The sequence below is a fragment of the Condylura cristata genome, unplaced genomic scaffold, assembly GCF_000260355.1.
Source record: "Condylura cristata isolate star-nosed mole 26May11 unplaced genomic scaffold, ConCri1.0 scaffold00010, whole genome shotgun sequence".
NCBI lineage: Eukaryota > Metazoa > Chordata > Mammalia > Eulipotyphla > Talpidae > Condylura > Condylura cristata.
Genome location: NW_004567111.1, coordinates 44480294 through 44498711, shown reverse-complemented (window position 1 = coordinate 44498711; position 18418 = coordinate 44480294). Strand labels below are relative to the sequence as shown.

The following is an 18418-nucleotide window of genomic DNA, read 5'->3' as shown; positions in this document are numbered from 1 at the left end:
TACACACACATATATTTAAATTTTAAAAAGGAATAGCAAGTGAGCTCTTATTTAGAAGATATTTAGAAGTGACAAGAATTATGGGGCACAGTTAAGAAAACAAATTGCTTTTTAGAAGGATAATATTCCTGATTTTGAAATGTGTCTATATTTAATTTGAAAATGTGTAAATTTAAGACATATTAAAAACCCAAACTATAAACTTTTCCATGCTAATAGCTCATTAGAATTGCTTTCTCTTTTCTATTAGACATAAGAAAGTAACAAATAAAACTATTACCTCCTGTCATTTTAATTTTAAAATAGGATACTTGCCGAGTCCTATGATAGGCTTAAAAACAAAGCAGGTAGAATCAGTGTCAATTTGAAAGAAAGATTTTCTTTAAGTTGTAGTCCAGATGATCCTGTTGTTAAAAAAAAAAGCACTGTGAAATCAACTTCTGATTTAAAGTATTTTAATTTTAACTGAAATAGTTTATGTGACCATACTGGGCAACATAAAAAATTGAGGGGCCCTCCCTGGTGCGCAGCAGTGCCACTAAGAAGCTTAAGCCAATTTCGTGTGTGTTTGATCCCTGCCTTCCCCCGGAGAAGATCCACATGGCGTGGCAGACCTCTCCTGACCCGCCCACTGCTCCCTTCAGCAGTGTACTTCGTCCATCTGCCTGTTCTGCTCCCCAGTCTGTTCCTGGTGAATCCTCTCACCCTCCGCATCTCTGGCCTGTACCTCAGTTCTGTCTGAATAAATAAATAAATCTTTAAAAAAAAAATTGAGGATTCTATTTTTCTAATATTCATGCTGACTTAAGAATGAATCGGTGAAAAGAATCACCACTATAATGTCTTACTCATCTTGACCTTTGATCAGGATAGAAGTAGAGAGCAAAAGCATTAAGGGAAATTCATTCACAGTGGTTACCTCTTAAAAAATCCCAACACACAGAAAACCTAAAATATGAACTAAGCTAAAAGAAATGATGAATCAAAATGCCTGTACTTATAAATCTAGTTCATTTAATTAAGGATATAATTCTAAAAAAGAGGCATGCTTCCTTTTTTTGTTTGTAAAATATTACCTGCAGTAATCAAATCCAGTCATAAGTATTTTTTTCATTAGTTAATAAACACAGTTTTAAGACAAATGAAACAAAAGTTATCCATATAGAAGCAGATAAAGTGCATTCTAAGGGTACACAAGCACTGAGGTAAATTTCAGAAGTTTTCATTTCTTAGTAAACAAATACTGATGTGTATTTGAAAATTATATTTTTCAAAGTGGAAAGGTTAAGAGTCAATAATTTATTTTCATTTTTGTCACTTTTGCAATCTCTTGGGCATATTTTTTATTATACTCACGTCCTGTATACTAGTCTCATGTTCATCAGTAATGGCTTGGGAATTCTGTTCTTTGATCACCAATTTAGTATGTCTTTTTGGTCCAAGAAAATCTTTTGAACTAGTGGGAGCAGTCCTAGTAGATTTGCTAGTAAGTTGATTTTCTCCTCTGGAACCAGACAGAAGGGTTTGGGTATTTATCAGTGCAAGTTCTTCATCAGCTATTGAATCGTTTTCCAAAAGACAAACATCATTAAACTTTTTAAGTGGAGTCATCTGAGGAGAATTCAATTCTTTTTTTTTTATAGGTGTTTCATATTTGTTGTCACAACTCCGTGGGGGCTGAAATGCCTTCTGTGCAGCTGGAGAAACAAATGTACAAATGGGACTAACAGGTGGAGGTAAAGGCAGTCTACTTAAGAAATCCAAGGCTCTTCTCTTTTTGCAGTTTTTGGGATCATCAATCTCTTTTCCTTCTTTTGAAGTCATTTGGGCTGATACAGGTGTAGAAACAGACATTCCTTTTGGCTTACAAAGGGATAGTGGAGTTCGATAATTGATCTCTCTATTGGTAGGAGACACCTAATAAAAATATAAATTAAATTAAAAGAAAGTAGCATATATAATTATGTACCAATACATAAAATAAGCTTTTCACTAAAAATATTTAAACACGCCACTTATATTCTTGCTCCCCCCATGGCTGGTTAATAGGACAGATGACTCCCAGGGACATTCATGAAATCATAAAATAGTTTTGTGTAAGAGACTATAAAGATGATACAAAAAGAAAGAAGACTTTTGTCTTTTGTTAAAGACAAAAAAGAGATAGAAGACATAACTTGTGCTGTAGTCTTTATTACCAGGTCAGACAAACATTTAAAATCCATTTTAAGAACATAGACCTCCTGGGTTCTAATACCTATTTTCTAACATGATGTTAGGCAATATTTAACCTTCCTATGTCATATTTTTGTAATTTTTATCTCAGTGTTACTGTGGATATTAAATGAGCTATGCAGGTGTAAGTGGCAAATGGCACTAGCCAATATTACAAATTATAGCTTAATCTACACTGGTGATTTAAGGAGTAAATTGAGCTTAAAAATAACCCTAATTGTTAAAATAGTCCTCCTAGAAAAAGGACACATGCATAAGATTCTAGTACTTGGAATGCTAAAAAATGAAAACACCTGATTGTAAAAGTTGCCCTCAGAGGGTTACATTCTAGTTTTGGTAAACAACATAGAATTTCCAGGTAAACTAATCATACTTTCTAATTAAATTAAATTACATTTTACCATGTTCTTAGATAAACACCATAATATATTATTGTCTTTAAAAGTAATAAAGGTTATTGGCCCTCCCTGGTGGCGCAGCGGGTTAAAGCACTGCACTGAGAAGCTAAAGCCACTTCCGCATGAGTTCGATTCCCGCCTGCCCCGGAGGAGACCACATGGCGTGGCAGACCTCTCCTGACCCGCCCGCTGCTCCCCTCAGCAGTGTACTTTGTCTATCTGCCTGTTCTGTTCCCCACTGTCTCTGGTGAAGCCTCTCACCGCCCCTGAGCCTCTGGCCTGTACCCCAGTTCTGTATGTACAAATAAATAAATCTTTAAAAAAAAAAAAAGTAATAAAGGTTATTAAATTCACATAACTTACCAGAAACTTACTTCCTGTACCAAGGGTTGTTTGCGCAGTATGTGACTCTGAAATATAGTTTTTAGTCAGAGTAGAAAACTTGGTATCATTTGCATTAAGTATGTGCATAAGCTTGTCTTCTGCATCATTGCAAAATATCTCAATATTCTAAGAAAACAGATTGGAGAAACTGGTAAAATGTAAACATACACATTCTTGTTTTCAGAAAGGGTGATTTAAAATCAGAAATAAACATACCAAAATAATAGAATGAGATTGCTACTGTGAAAAAATAAGCCAGTGCAAAAAGAAACATAAAACCAGTAAACTAAAGGAAATTAGTTGTTGGAGAAAGACAGGAGGTATGTATGTATATTTCAGAGGGAAAAAAGTAATTTTTCTTAACCCCCAATTCAATTAGCGAGATATAATAAGATACTGGACACCAAATATTCTTATTTCCTAACATCATATATCAATATCTAAAGTACTTATCTGATTAGTAGTAAAGTGATGGAACTGCCTCATATATGTACTAAGAATTGAAATGATGTGTAAGTTAAACTATGTGAAACATGACTTGTTTCAGAAGTCATAAATGGTTACCATCAATTTCAAATGGCTTAACTTAAATCATGAAGACATTTTGTAAAACTTTAAAATACTATATAAATGAGTTAGCTGTCTCTAACTACCCTTGAATTATTTGTGAGAAACTTGGAATGTAAACAGTAGTTACTCTAACTTACTCTGTAGCTGAATGATAAATATATACGGTCTGCCCCTCAAATTAGAAAGCTGGTAAATCAGGATGTTACTCTTACAATGTGTATTGCATTGTTAGGTAAAATAGTACACAAATTTCCTTTATATAACTACTTTAGTGCATGTAAATATATAAATTTTATAGATTCTTTATCAGCAATTCAAGAAATTTTATAGGGAGGCAGCACTGCATAGCAAATAATGTGCTTTCAGAAGGTATGAATATGGATCCTGGTTTTAACAGTTTGACCATGTGACTAACATTCATGCTACTTACTGAAAAATGGAAAAACAGTTCCCTACCTCATAGATTTGGTGGGAGAATTAAATGAGACAGACTTAGAATAAGACTTGATATGTAATAAGCACTCAAAAAACTTTAATATACATACTGTATGTAGACATAAAATATATATAAATCCTATAATGTACATAGACATAAGCACAAAATGCATTCCCTATGACCTAGGGAAAATAACTGTAGTGTCCTATAAGGATTATTAAAATTTAATATAGCTATAAACTGTATAAATACTATAAATACTAGTTATGTAGTTTAAAATGTAAATTTGGAGTCTAATTACACTGTTGACTGTGAACCACGGGTAACTTATATTAATGCAAATAAAAATTTCGTTTGCCCATGTGGTCAGTAGTTCTGATTATCTTGATATTCTCTCAGATCATTCTTTTCTACTCAGTAACTGTCATTCCCCCTATTTCCTCAGTTTCATTAGCAATTAATATATGACATGCCACCTTACATTAACCATGACTATCCAATTTTCATAAGACACCAGTTCCTTGATAACTGACCATTAAAAAGGAAAATACCAAAATTAGTGGTAATGCTCAAAACTGATTTTACCTTAACAGTTTTTTTCATTTTGTGAAATTTCTCTTGAAAATGTCCTTCCTTTGGACTGGCAGAAAACGTGGAAAAATCTCCAGCAAATAAAATAGGAATTCCTGATTTGGATTCTGGTCGCCACTGGAGGTTGCTTGCAGCTATTAACATGTGAGGTTTAATAATGTCTTCATGAAGATCTATCCAAAACTTTATTGCCAAAAAATTATGGCATTCATCTGACAAGTAGACCAAAGGAGCAAGACCTAAAATGAATAAAAATTTTCATATAGTATGTTAGATAAATTTTACAATGCAAGGAACTCTAGTATGTCCATTTATTTTGGTATGCTAATAGTGAAAACAAATGAAAGCAGCTACATTTGTAGAAAGCTCAGGATTTCCAAAATGACCTATTCATTAAAGTGCTAGGGCCTCCCTCATGGTGCAAGAGATTATTAAAGCACAGCACTATGATGCTGTAGCCACTGCAGTATGAGCTCAATCCCTGGCCAGAGAGGTGACCCACATGGCACAGCAGACCTCTTCTGTCTTGCCTGTTTACTCCCTCAGCAGTGTACTTCAGTCAGTTGCCTCCTGCTCCCCACTCTGTCTCTGGTGAATCCTTTCACTCCCCTACACCTCTGGCCTGTACCCCAGTTCTGTATGAATAAATAAATCCTTAAAAAAAAATAACATGCTAAAATAAATGCCAATAGAACAATAACACATCTGTTACAGAAGCGGATATTACACTGTTGGTGGGAGTACAAACTTGTGCAACCCTCTGGAAAAAAAAAAAAAAAAAAGCTGGTAATACCTAGTAAAGGAACAGATACACTTACCCTTTCACCTAGCAATCCACTCTCAGTACCCTTCTACTCTGAATAAATAGTAAGTGCAAAAACACTAAGATGCCAATACTCAGATACATGTGAACTTGTGCACACAAATATGAAAACACAAGGTTAAATGGATGGTACCAGGTTATTCACTGAAGCACTGTTTGTAAATATAACCATTGAAAAGCTCTTGTATTAGTTCATAGGCAGGAGCACAGTGCCTCCATACAATGGCATCATGCTGCTGTACCAAAGAGTAAGGAAGATATATCTATGAACTAATTTCCAAACATAGAGTAAAAAAGGAAATGGACAAAAGATTAGTTTGTTGCCCTCCTTACAAGAAAAAAGAATGAGAAAATATATCTGTATCTGTCCACTTGTGCAAAGAAAAAAAAGGCAACTAAACCAGAAACTCCAGGGATAAGGTGTAGGAAAAGGAGGAACAGCACTGAATTAGCTGAATTAGCATGGATGTGGGAAACACTTCTGTGCAGACTTCCTTTTGTGTATCTCTGATTCTGAACCATAGTGTTATTTCATATACCCCTCATAGTTTTCCATATTTCCTTAGTGTCCCTTCTTTCCTCTCTGTTGATCCTTAAAGTCCAAAATCCCTTTTTCATACATTCTCAAATTCTTTGTCCCTCTTGCTTTGTGTTCTCACCAGGTTAAACTACAAGTCTAGTTATTTCCCATTTTCACCTGCATAATCACTTAGCATCAGGGAAATGCAAGTCTAAACCACACTGAGATGAGATCTCATACCTGGAACTAACAGAGTTGGTGAGAATATGGTACACTATTGATAGGAATGTAAACTGACTCAGACCCTATGAAAAACAGTATGGAGATTCCCCAAAATATTAAAAAGTAGATTCACCACATAACCCAGCAATCCCATGCCTAAGTGTCTACCTAAAGGATGAAAAAACATGAAATATGTGTTCCTGTGCTCATGGTAGCACTATTTACACTGGCCAAGTTTTGGAAAGAACTTAAGTGCCCAAGGACAGAAATGCATTAGAAAGACACAGACACAGACACAGACACAGACACAGACACAGACACACACACACACACGGGTACAACTCGGTAATTAAAAAAAGGTGAACATTTGCCACATGGAGGAGATAATGCCAACCAAAGCCAGAAGGAGGACAAATACTGGGTGCTTTCACTTACTTGTGGAATAATAGATACAAAACAAAGGGTCAGAAAAGAAACAAACCAGCAACAAACCCTAGAAATCTTACTGTAGAATTTAAGGTACCAGTGGCAGAGATGGGAGAGATATACAGTTGGGGAGATACAATGAACTATGGAGGAGACACAATGTGGGTAACTTGGTGGTGAGTTTGGTATGGTGACATGCCATCTAACCAGGTATGACCCTATGCCTCTGAATCACAATCACTGTTACAAAACAATGTCACATCAATTGCCAATCAATCAATGGTAAGTGATGTCAAGCATAAAACAAACTCCAAGTGATATAGTTTAAAAATGGACAGCAGATCTAAAAAGGATATTTACCAAAGGTGATATATACATGGAAAAACTTAACAAGGGAGATGCAAGTCAAAACCACAATGAGATACCATTTTATACCTGTGAGAAGGGCATATACTGAAAAGACCCCCAACAAGAGCTGGTGAGGATGTGAAGAGGGACATTGACACATTGTTGGTATAAATGTAAGCTATTGCAGCCATTCTGGGAAGGAATCAGTGCCTAAAAACCTCAAAAGATAAACACCCCGTATGATGTAGCAATCTCATGTTTTAAAAATATATATATTTATTTATTTATGCATACAAGAACTGGGGTACAGGCAAGAGGTGCGAGGATTAAGAGGAACCACCGGAGAATGAGTGGGGAGAACAGGCAGATCAACTGAATTACACTGCTGAGGGGAGCAGCGGGTGGGTCAGGAGAGGTCTGCCTTGCCATGTGGGTCAGCTCCCCTGCTGGCTGGCTGGCAATCAAACTCATGGTCAGTGGCTTTGTAGTGCTGTGCTTTAACTAATAGTGGTACCAAGGAGGGCCCAGCAATCTCACTTTTACGTATCTATTTAAAGAGTACCAAACCATAAACTTAAAAATTATATGCTCCACAATGTTAACTGTACCATTGTTAAAATAGCTAGGATTAGGAAGCAACCTATGTGACCAGCAAAAGAATACTGATTAAAAAGATTTCATATAGCAACACAATGGAATACTATTTAGCTGTAAGGAAAAGATGGAATGCTACTATTTACAACAAAATGGAAGGAACTTGAGGGAATTATGTATACCAAAGTAAATCAGAAGGTTCAAGACAAAATTTAGATGATTTCACATATATCAGTAAAATAAAGACTCAAAGTAAAGCTATTATAGTCTGCAGACACTAATAACCACAGTGGAATCTCTAAGTGTGGAGGAAAGGGATAAAAGGGTCAAGGGATTAAGGTAGTGACCAAAAAAACAAAACAAAACAAAACAAAACATATATATATATATTCTTGCAAACCAACTGTTACTAAATTTTCTGAATGGTAGTTCCAATTAATCTTGAAGAATATAAAATTTAAAATAAAATGTTTTCAAAAGCATCAATAAAAAGCTATAATTACATATACAGTATATTACCTATTTTTTTCACAACAGAAATGACAAATCCTATTAGGTCAACCTCAGAACAAGGTGGCTGGAAGTCTGCATCCAATAATTTGTTGAAGTGAAGGGACTCCCTGGGCTGATAAACTTGGAGCAGAAATTCATCTGAAGACTACAAGAAAAAAGTATCAGTATATATAGATCCTATAAACTAATATACATTTATGAAAATTAAAAAATTATAATGAAAAGTTTGTACCGGTAGTTGTTGATACTGAGTCTTTTTTGTTGCTGTTAACTGTATGTTAGCTCTTTCAGATTTACTTTTAGGTTTTGATGTTGCAAGATGGTAGATTCTGTACCTTTTCCCTTCTACTAATAGGGAATGTAAATCTGATGATGGACGCCAGATATTCAATATAACTAGAAAAAAAGAAGAACTAAACTGAAGAACTAAAATGAAAAATAAACACTGATGACAAGAAAGATCTATGGATATGTTATATGTTATCATTTTTGTTAGTCCAATTTTGTTCCTCTGATGTATGCTAACTTTGGATGTTTAAACTAGCATTTGAAATACTTTTATTAATAAGATACTATTTCTAACTTAACAAAACAAACAAAAAATTTAATACTGACCTGAGTATTTTTCTTTTTTTCTATAGCTTATGATACGTAGCTTCCATACAGTTTTAACATCTCTTGATAAAATTTGTTCCCCCTTTTCAGCAGATTCCACAGCCTTCCTGAATTCCATCTGGATCTGTGCTTGCTTCTTATCATTCAACATCTGTCTGTGGTTATTTAAGGCTTTTAACTGCTCTTCACTAAAATAATCCTGTGATTATTTAATATATTAAGGCAGATGATATTAACATAAAGAGCAAGACAAAAGCAAAACATTATCTACTGTAACAGACTTGAGTTCACTCATTGTGTGTAACAATATAAAAATTGTGATTAGCATACTTAGTGATTTATCATATTACACATTTTCAGGTGTCTCAGTTGTTTATTAATATTTGTGACAAATTTTACCTTGGACCAAAACAATACCCAATCTATAAAGATACTTTAAAAATCAGCGCTCCCTGGTGGTGCAACGGGTTATGATGCAGCACTGTAAGCCAGCAGCAGCCACTTCAGTGCGAGTTGGATCCTCAGCCCCGGAGGTGATTCACATGCCATGACAGACCTCTCCTGACCCATCCAGTACCCCTCTCAGCAGTGTATTTCAGTACATCCGTCTATCCTGATCCCCACTCTGTCTCTGGTGAAGACTCTCACCACCCCTGCACCTCTGGCTTATACCCCAATTCTGTATGCATAAATAAATCTTTTTAAAAAAAAGCTTTAAAAATCATAATCATTCAACATCAACTTTATAAATGGCTAACATTTGAATATTTGCTATATATGAGAAATGTTTTTTAAAATTTTAATCTATTTTTGTGTAGAAGAACTGGGGTATAAGCCAGAGGTATGGGGTGGGAAGACTCACCAGAAACAGTATGGGGAGCAGAACAGGGGAATTTACTGAAATACACTGCTAAGGTCAGCTGCAGGTGAGACAGGAGACATCCATTGTGACATATGTGGGTTAGCTCCCTGCGCAGGGATTGAACTTTAGCCATAGAGGTTTAAGTGCTGAGATTTAACTCCTGGCACATCAAAAAGGTCTGGCTATGTGCTTTAATGCATTAATTCTATATGGTAAATGCATTAATTTACCTAACTCTTATAGTAACTATAATACCTACAGGCAGATACTGTTATTGTTTCCATGTGACACATGATGAAACTGAGGTACAGAGAGAACCAATAACTTGCAAAAGTATATAGGTAAGAATTGACAAGGGAATCCCCATTCTAAAACCTCAGCAGAATTAATAAAATTTAGAACAGTACTACAGTACTTTATTTTGCATCTACATTTCTCTGAACTATTTCAGCAAATTACTCTTTGTACATAATGAAAATCTCACCCAATATAATAATATACAGGAAAAGCAAAACAGGAAATAATAGTATAATATACTAGACTGTTGCTGTCTTAACACATCTTAATATCTTAATTTATACTGGGGAGACCATGAAATCCTACATATCCTGCAAAAGTCATTCTAATATGTAGTGCCCTTAAACATGAATTAAAAAATAAACACATCAGTTGTGATTTCAGAAGTTCACTGAAAACAAATCCACTCGAAGTTTTATTTTAGAAATCAATGGCTATATTTGCCTTCAAGAATTACAGTCTTATCGAAGTGAAATCTCAGAGTACCATATAAACTGTGATCCATAAAAGTAGCCACTCGTGGATATTTCCTTGATAAAAAGTGGGAATGATACCAGGAGGTAAATCGTTTGTCCAGTGATTCATCACAAAGTTAGGAGGGCAAGATCTACCACATAGTTCTCCATCTTTTAATTTACTGTCCTATTTCTTCTACATAGGTAAATTCCATAAAAGGAAATGAGACTAGTAAGTATTAAATTTTGTAGATGAAAATAGAATTATCTTCATGAAGAGTCAGAGAGCACAAGCTTCAATAAATATAATAAGAAAGGACTGTCCCTGGTGACGCAGAGGGTAAATGCAGCACTGAGAAGCTAAAGCCACTTCAGCACCAGTTCGATCCCCACCTGTCCTGGAGGTGACCCACATGGTGTGGCAGACCTCTCCTGACCGGTCCGCTGTTTCCCTCAGCAGTGTACTTCGTCAGCGGGCCTATTCTGCTCCCCTCTCTGTCTCTGGTGAATTCTCTCACCTCCCCTGCACCTCTGGCCTGTACCCCAGTTCTGTATGCATAAATAAATAAATCTTTAAAAAAATATATATAAGAAAGGTGGAAGCACATTTTCCAGGATAGCAGAAAAGCAGGATAGGCTTCTTTTTTTTTTTAAAAGATTTCTTTATTTATGCACACAGAACTGGGTGGGGTACAGGCCAGGGGTGCAGGGGTGGTGAGAGGATTCACCAGAGACAGAATGGGGAGCAGAACAGGCCCAATGATCTAATTTGATGCTAAGATAATATATTTTATTGTTATTGTTTGTGCCCAATTTGTTTAGCTAATAATAAATGGTAGATCTATGATTCGACAGCCTATGATATTTCCAATACATTGTATATGCTTCTGAAATTTCTACCAAGGTATCCTTAAAATAGAGAATTATGAAATAAACTCTTACATACAAGCTGAGAACAAGAAAACTAAGACATTACTTTGAAAGTACTTGTTTTACATTAAAAAAAAAAGTTGCCTAAATTTTAAATCACCTTTATTTAATATGTACAATTAGTTAATCTTCTCATTCTCTGCTTGGTATAGAATAACATACCACATTGGTTTGACAGATAACTGGGTGTCCTAGAAATACACACATCCCCTTTGTAAAACACGGCATTTTAATATGCTGCTTACTGTAATTCAGAAGACAGGACAATTTCCCATATGTAAAAATGAAGATAAAATTTCCTTCCATGCCCTCGTTATTACCCACTAGAACTTGCTAAACTAACCATCCTGCTACTGAGTCCTCAAGCTAATAGAATTTCAGTTCATCACAAGTGAGATACATATTCTCTACACTGCAAAGGCTTCCTGTCTTCAGGCAATGGTTCCACAACCAGATGACAGCTGATGGCCAGCCAGACACAGATGACAGAAGATTGGCCTACAAGTTATCTAGGTTTCATTAGCCCACTAAAATGAGTACCATTAGGTTGGAGACCGAGGATGCCAATGTATGCAGACTCATAATGTAATACATGACACAGCATGTAGTGTTTTTGTCTATGCCTAAGTAGAGTCCTGACCAAAACATGCTACCATGTAATTTCCTGCTACCTTTCCTGGTAATCAATCCTATGAAAATAGGACCCACACTACTCTTATGTTGGGAGCACAGCCCAGGAAACTTCCTGTCCCTAGTCAGTTAAAATCTCAAAACTTGTGGGGAATGATTAATGGTTGAAAAACAAGGACCCTGGGGAATCATAACACTCTTAACTGTCTCACCTCAAGGTCACTTAAGTCTGGGTCATTTTTGACTGCTTCATAAATCTCGGCACCGTCTTGCAAAGCACAGATTTGCTGCCTTGTTAGTACAGATGATGATATACATTGTTTTCTTATATTTTCTAGGAAAAAAAATACTACCAATTAGCTAAGTCACAAATTTAAGAACACAGAAAACAAGAGCACCAAGTAAAAAATGACCCAAAGAAAAAAGGCTGACAAATAAAGTTATTTATCTGTTAAAAGTATTTTAGGAAAATTTGAAACAAGTATATTCATGGTTTAAAAAATTATACAAAGAGTGTAATTTTAAATTAAGTACATACTTTCATGATTCACAGTCATAAAAACAGAGTAAGTGTAATAATTATAAGTATGTGCAAAAGTTACAGAATGTAGATAAGAACATTAACATAAGAGAATGAAAATAGGTTAATGAAAAATAACTTGATAGCTCTTAACCTTGTTAATCTCTAATACCAAAAAAGATACTAGCTTATCACTGAAGTTTATGATGGTTTTCTTAATTTCTGAAAACTGTTTTATGTTTTATTGTCTAATATAATTTATAAGTATCTAAAGGCTTAGTGTTGAATAAAATGTGATTAACTGGGGCCTGTTGAATTCTTATCTGTATATATGTGTAATGATATAATTTAAAGAGTGAGAAAAAAATGAGATTCAGAATTAGAAAAAATAACTATTATTCAAAATAAAATTCACACATTGCAAAAGTTACAATTAGGAGCCTCGAAAACTTTTTAGCAATAAGCAAAAATCCTTTAATTTATAACTCATTTTACCTTCATGCTTTTCGAATTCTGCTTGAATTTTAGTGAATAAAGCTTCCAGTTTCTTTTGTTGGGCCTCTGCGTATTTTGTGGCTTCCTTTTCCTCTTCTCTTTCATTTCGAAGTATGTACAATCCGGATGATGTTTTCTCCATCCACTGTAATAATGTGCCAAAAAACAAAACAAAACAAAAACTCAGGAAAGGGAGGGCTCATTCAAATTATTTATCTCAAAATAAAGCAGTACACAGAAAGTTTTAAGAATGCATCATAGTGGGCCTCCCTGATGGCTCAGGGTTAAAGACACAGCACAATCAAGCTACTGCCAGCCACTGCAACATGAGTTCAATCCCAATCAGCCAGGCAGCTGACCCACAAGGCGCAGCAGACCTCTCCTGTTGTGTTGCTCCCCTCTGCATTGTATTTCAGGACATCTGCTTGTTCTGCTCTCCAGTGTCTCTAGTGAATCCTCTTTCCAACCCCCACCCCCCCCCACCACCTCTGGCTTATATCCCAGTTCTTGTATGCATAAATCAATCAACCAAAAAAAAAGTATCATACCTGTAAAGGGTATGCTCTTTGAATAATTACATCAACACAACCAACATTTCCTCCATCGCTGAAGAGTGATGACAAGGGGAGAGGAAAAGGTCTTGGATCAGTAGAGAATCCAAGTTTGGCATACCAGCAAGCAGGCCGAGTACTGTTGGCAGAAATCTGGATAAATTCATGAATAAACTGATTTATAACACAAATATATGCAATGCTATTTTAACATTTTTTATTCTTTTATGGCTGTTTTAAAAACATTTATTTTAGGCCCTCCCTGGTGGCACAGCGGGTTAAAACACTGCACTAAGAAGCTAAAACCACTTCCGCATGAGTTCGATCCCCGCCTGCCCCGGAGGTGACCACATGGCGCAGTAGACCTCTCCTGACCCACCCAATGCTCCCCTCAGCAGTGTACTTCGTCGATCTGCCTGTTCTGCTCCCCACTCTGTCTCTGGTGAATCCTATCACCCTCCGCATCTCTGGCCTGTACCCCGGTTCTGTATGAATAAATAAATCTTAAAAAAAAAACAAAACAAAACATTTATTTTAAAGTCTCACTAATTAAGAAAGTAGGTAAGAAAAACAATGAAAGTAAAAATACTTTCAAAATACAGTATCTAAAAACATTGTTCATACTGCTATAAAATCGTTATGTAAGAATTACTATTAGAAAATTATTAAAAGAGACTTCAATTTAAATAGGAGTGATTAACACATATTTACTTACCTGTGTTCCCACAAAAATCTACAAGGACAAAGAGAACTGCAGAGGATAAATCGCTGATGACATATTACCAACATTTTGGAAGTTAAAAATCTGTTGGACACTATATACCAGAGACATTTTATGGGGCTGGAATGGGTAATGGGATCAAAAATGGTGGGGAGAGAAAGTGCAATGGACTATGGTGATGGCACATGGGTGATCTGGTGATGGGAAGCCCATAGGGGTTACAACTGAGATGGAAAAGGCACAAAATGATGTAAAAATAAACTATTATTAAAAAAAAAATCTGTTGGACAAGTGTTAATTCATAAAGCAACCTGAGAATGACTACAGTTAATAAATACAGCAAACATTCACCACTTATTATGGTGACCTGGTATAATTAAATGCTTTATTTACATTAACATTTAAACTTCACAACAACTTATTTTGATTTTTCAGACCACAAAACTGAGCTATAAATGTAATTATAAAGCCTGCCCTGGATTTCTCAGTTAGTGAACTTCTATTTAGCCAATAAAAAAATAAAATGACATAAGGAAAGCTCTCAAGAAATTGGAGAGAACAGAGTACTCAGGGTACTTCTGAAGGTAGGAATGTGAGGTGTGGCTGAAAATAGAAGAGATTTTTGAAATTTTGTATAAAATTAAGATTGCAGATTTCCTTTCATATCTCAAGTAGTCAGGTGATTATCCTCTCCTCATACCAAATAAGTCAGGAATTTTTGGCAGGGAGTCTACCACTTACACTAAAGTTACAGTCAATTTTTAAGAAATTCAGCATCCTACAGTAAAAAAAATTTTTTTTTTAAATTTATTTGTTTGTATAGAACTGGGGTACAGGCCAGAGGCTCAGGGGCGGTGAGAGGCTTCACCAGAGACAGAGTGGGGAGCAGAACAGGCAGATCGATGAAGTACACTGCTGAGGGGGGGAGCGGGCGGGTCAGGAGAGGTCTGCTGCGCCATGTGGATCTCCTCCAGGTGGGAATCAAATTTCTGCGGAAGTGACTTAAGCTTCTTAGTGCTGTGCTTTAACCGGCTGAGCCACCAGGGAGGGCCCCCTACAGTAAAATTTTAAGAAACCTTCCTTGGTGGCCTAGGGATTAAGTTTTAGCACTATCACCTCTATTGTTTCATTTTGACTTCCAGCCCATGAGCTAACTCATAGATGGTGCAGCAGACCTCTTCTGTCTTGTTCGCTGCTCCCCTCAGCAGTGTATTTCAGAATTCACCTATTTTGCTCCCATTCTGTCTCTGGTGAGTCTTCTCACTCCCTATACCTCTGGGCTAACACCCCAGTTCTTTTAAGCCCCTCTCCAAAAAACACTTCAGCACCCTTTTATAAATAAATGAAAAGAATTTAATGCGAAACCTCTCAATTTAACTGAAACAGTGATTAATTTTTACGAAGATATACTTAAATTATATTTACCTTTAACATGAGAGTTTCTGGGGCTTCAAGAGGTGAACAGGCATCAGGAGAGCCCACCAGTTCTGCTCCATGAATAATGATCTTTTGACCCACAATCAGCCTACCATTGTTTAAGAGAGCTAAAAGGGGAGGATCTAACTGGGCCTTAATGGCATACCATCCATCTGTAAGTTCAATAACGTTCCCTTTTTTTGTATTCACACTACTAGTTTTACAAGAAGAAGATTCAGATATATTTGTGCTTGGTGAAATTATTTTAGAAATACAGAGAACAAGTGTTTTTTCAGCTGTGTCATCCCTTTCCATTATCTTTTTTATTGCTGATCTTCTGCTTCTATCAATTTCCACATCATATCTAAAAAAAAATGCAAATTTTAAGTATTACATTCTTTAAAAGTCATCAAATAACAGAATAAAAATTAATAATTTTTATTGAAATGAGATGGAATTTAAAATATGGTATCTTGTAATAATTTATAAAATATTAAAACCAAAAAATGCAAAAATTTTTGCAATTTTGGAAGAGTGAATTAAAAAAGTAATTCTTATTTCTTCACATGTCAAGAGGTTAATGGGGGAAAGGGAGAAAACCAAGAGATATACCAATGTGTGATTACTCTTGTGTTGGGATGACAAGAGAATGACTCTGTATTATCATGAATAGCAGAGAGGGAAGGAAGCTGTCATCAACAACTGGCTCATGCACCTCTATGACACTAAAATCACAGACTATATAGAAATCTGTGCCATATTAGCATGTGATTACACAACTTAATGCCTTAAACTTGCCTGTATTTCAGTTGAAGAAGGACTCTTTCAGGGTTTAGGCATCTATTAGCAAATTCCCTAGGAAAGGCAAATTCCATAGCTGCCAGTTTCCATATAATCCATCTGTAATGATTATAGACCCAAACTCTTGAAATAAGCTTTGGATCCACACCTGGGGTATCACACAGAGCACTGAAAAAATGAAAGTAGAATAAGTAACAAAAAAACACATTAAATGATACAAATTCAAAAGTCACTGCTATTCTGTGCACCAAAAAAAAAATCACATTGTACAAGATTATTTAATAAGTTTATGTGTTAATGTAAAATCAAATAGGAATGTAGTTTCAGAAAATATGACTATCAAAATATGCTCATAAAAGCTTCACTGCAGATATTAGTCAATACAATTATTTCAACTGGTAAGTGAGATCCTTAGTTTAAAGTTATTATAGTCAGGTTATACTTTTTATAAAAGAGGTTGCTTTTAGGAGTCATCTTAGAAATCCCTTTTCTAGTCCTGGTGCTCTTAATATCTTCCCCTTTCTGCTCAAATTTCTAATTCTTTCCTTTCCTATTTTCACACTAAAAAGACAGAAATAATTAAAAAGAGAATCTTCATAAACTCCCAACCTCATGTTGAATAACATGATCTCAGCTCAGTGAGCCAGAGGACCTCCATGTTGCTGCGGCAGGCCTCTGTACTTGCTACCTCCCCCGACTCTATACCAGGAAGAACAGTTACCAGAAAAGTTTCAGGACCTCTATCTATAGGGGCGGGGAGAGCACGGGTGGGGCAAGGCACACTCAGACCTCTATCTATGCTATCTATAGGAAGCACCCCCCACACCCACCCCCGGGTGGGAGAGGCACACAGGGTACTGGCTACTGGCAGATTAGAACTTCTTGGAACATGACAACACAATCTATGTGTGCAGTTTGAATTATGCTTTACTTTGAATTACGCGGGCTCAGGCCCATTTTGCGCAGGGTATGACGCAAATAGTGGCTATATCATCCGGGGCATCTCCCCTGTCCGGGTTTTGCTTGCTCGGCCTTGGCCTGAAGCTTGACCCCAGCTAGCTGGCTTAATAAAACTCTGCTTGCAGTTTGCATTACTGATAGGACTCTGTGATTCCTTGGAACTTGTGACACGGGACCCTAACACCCAATGTCTATGCTTTTATACTTCGTTATCTCCTTACATTTGCACACTAGTTCCCTTCCTGCCTGGACAAGGACAGTGAGCTAGCAAATGGATGGTCTCTCTCTCTCTCAATCATCCCTTTCTTTCCTTTTTATCAGGTGAGTTCCATAAACATTAAGAATTTTTCCACCTTAAAAACAAGCTGAACAAAACTAACATCCTTTGATCGTATTTACTTCTCCAGATACTGCCTCTCTGCTGCTGCTGCTTCTTCTTCTTTTTTTTTTTTTTTTTACCAATTCCTAATAGAATAAACTGTATTTTCACTCTTCAACCTCTTCTTACATTGCCCTTTTACTGCATTCTGATCAAGCTTTTACCCTACCAATATACTGAACAATTTTTATTAGGGTTAGTAATGACCTTTACATTACTAAATGCAGCAGTCAATTCTCAGTTTTCATCTTTACCTATCAGCAGTAACTGATATAGTTAGTACTTCCCTAGTCCCTGAATTTCTCTCTTGGTTACCAATATACCACACTTACATTCATTTCTAACATTTGTGTTGTTCTTTCTCAATATCTCTTTCATGGCTTTAAACTCCATCTCTGTGCAACAACTCATATTGATTTTATTGGCTTAAATCTAATGGCAAAATCTTTGGCATCTGAATCCTTAACCCCCTCTTTCTCTCATACTCTCCATATAATCCTGAGCAAGTCCCAAAGGTATCACTTTCAAAATATACCCAGAATTCAACTACCTTTTTACCAACCCTGCTGCCATCTTTTGAGCCAAGCTACCATTTCTCCTGTGGATTACTACAATTGTCTTTTAAATGGTGTCTGCTTCCATACTTTCCCCTTTTCAATAGTCTGATTACAACAGCAGTCAGTCATACTTTGAAAAATCTCAGATAAGAACCAGGAGGGTAGGAAG

General features: G+C 36.1%; 1 protein-coding gene across 1 annotated transcript in view; it reads right to left on the bottom strand.

Moving 5' to 3' along the window:
- Positions 1 to 1284: 1284 nt before the first annotated feature.
- BRCA2 (breast cancer 2, early onset) overlaps positions 1285 to 18418 on the bottom strand; it is a 68625-nt gene continuing 51491 nt past the window's right edge. The window contains exons 16-26 of the mRNA XM_012723243.1: positions 16351 to 16521; positions 15562 to 15916; positions 13413 to 13568; positions 12865 to 13009; positions 12062 to 12183; positions 8676 to 8874; positions 8293 to 8456; positions 8067 to 8205; positions 4609 to 4853; positions 2997 to 3143; positions 1285 to 1917 (exon numbers count right to left, since the gene is read on the bottom strand). Of these exons, the coding sequence (XP_012578697.1) occupies positions 1315 to 1917; positions 2997 to 3143; positions 4609 to 4853; positions 8067 to 8205; positions 8293 to 8456; positions 8676 to 8874; positions 12062 to 12183; positions 12865 to 13009; positions 13413 to 13568; positions 15562 to 15916; positions 16351 to 16521 (2446 nt within the window). The 3' untranslated portion in view covers positions 1285 to 1314. The remainder of the gene's footprint in view (positions 1918 to 2996; positions 3144 to 4608; positions 4854 to 8066; positions 8206 to 8292; positions 8457 to 8675; positions 8875 to 12061; positions 12184 to 12864; positions 13010 to 13412; positions 13569 to 15561; positions 15917 to 16350; positions 16522 to 18418) is intronic.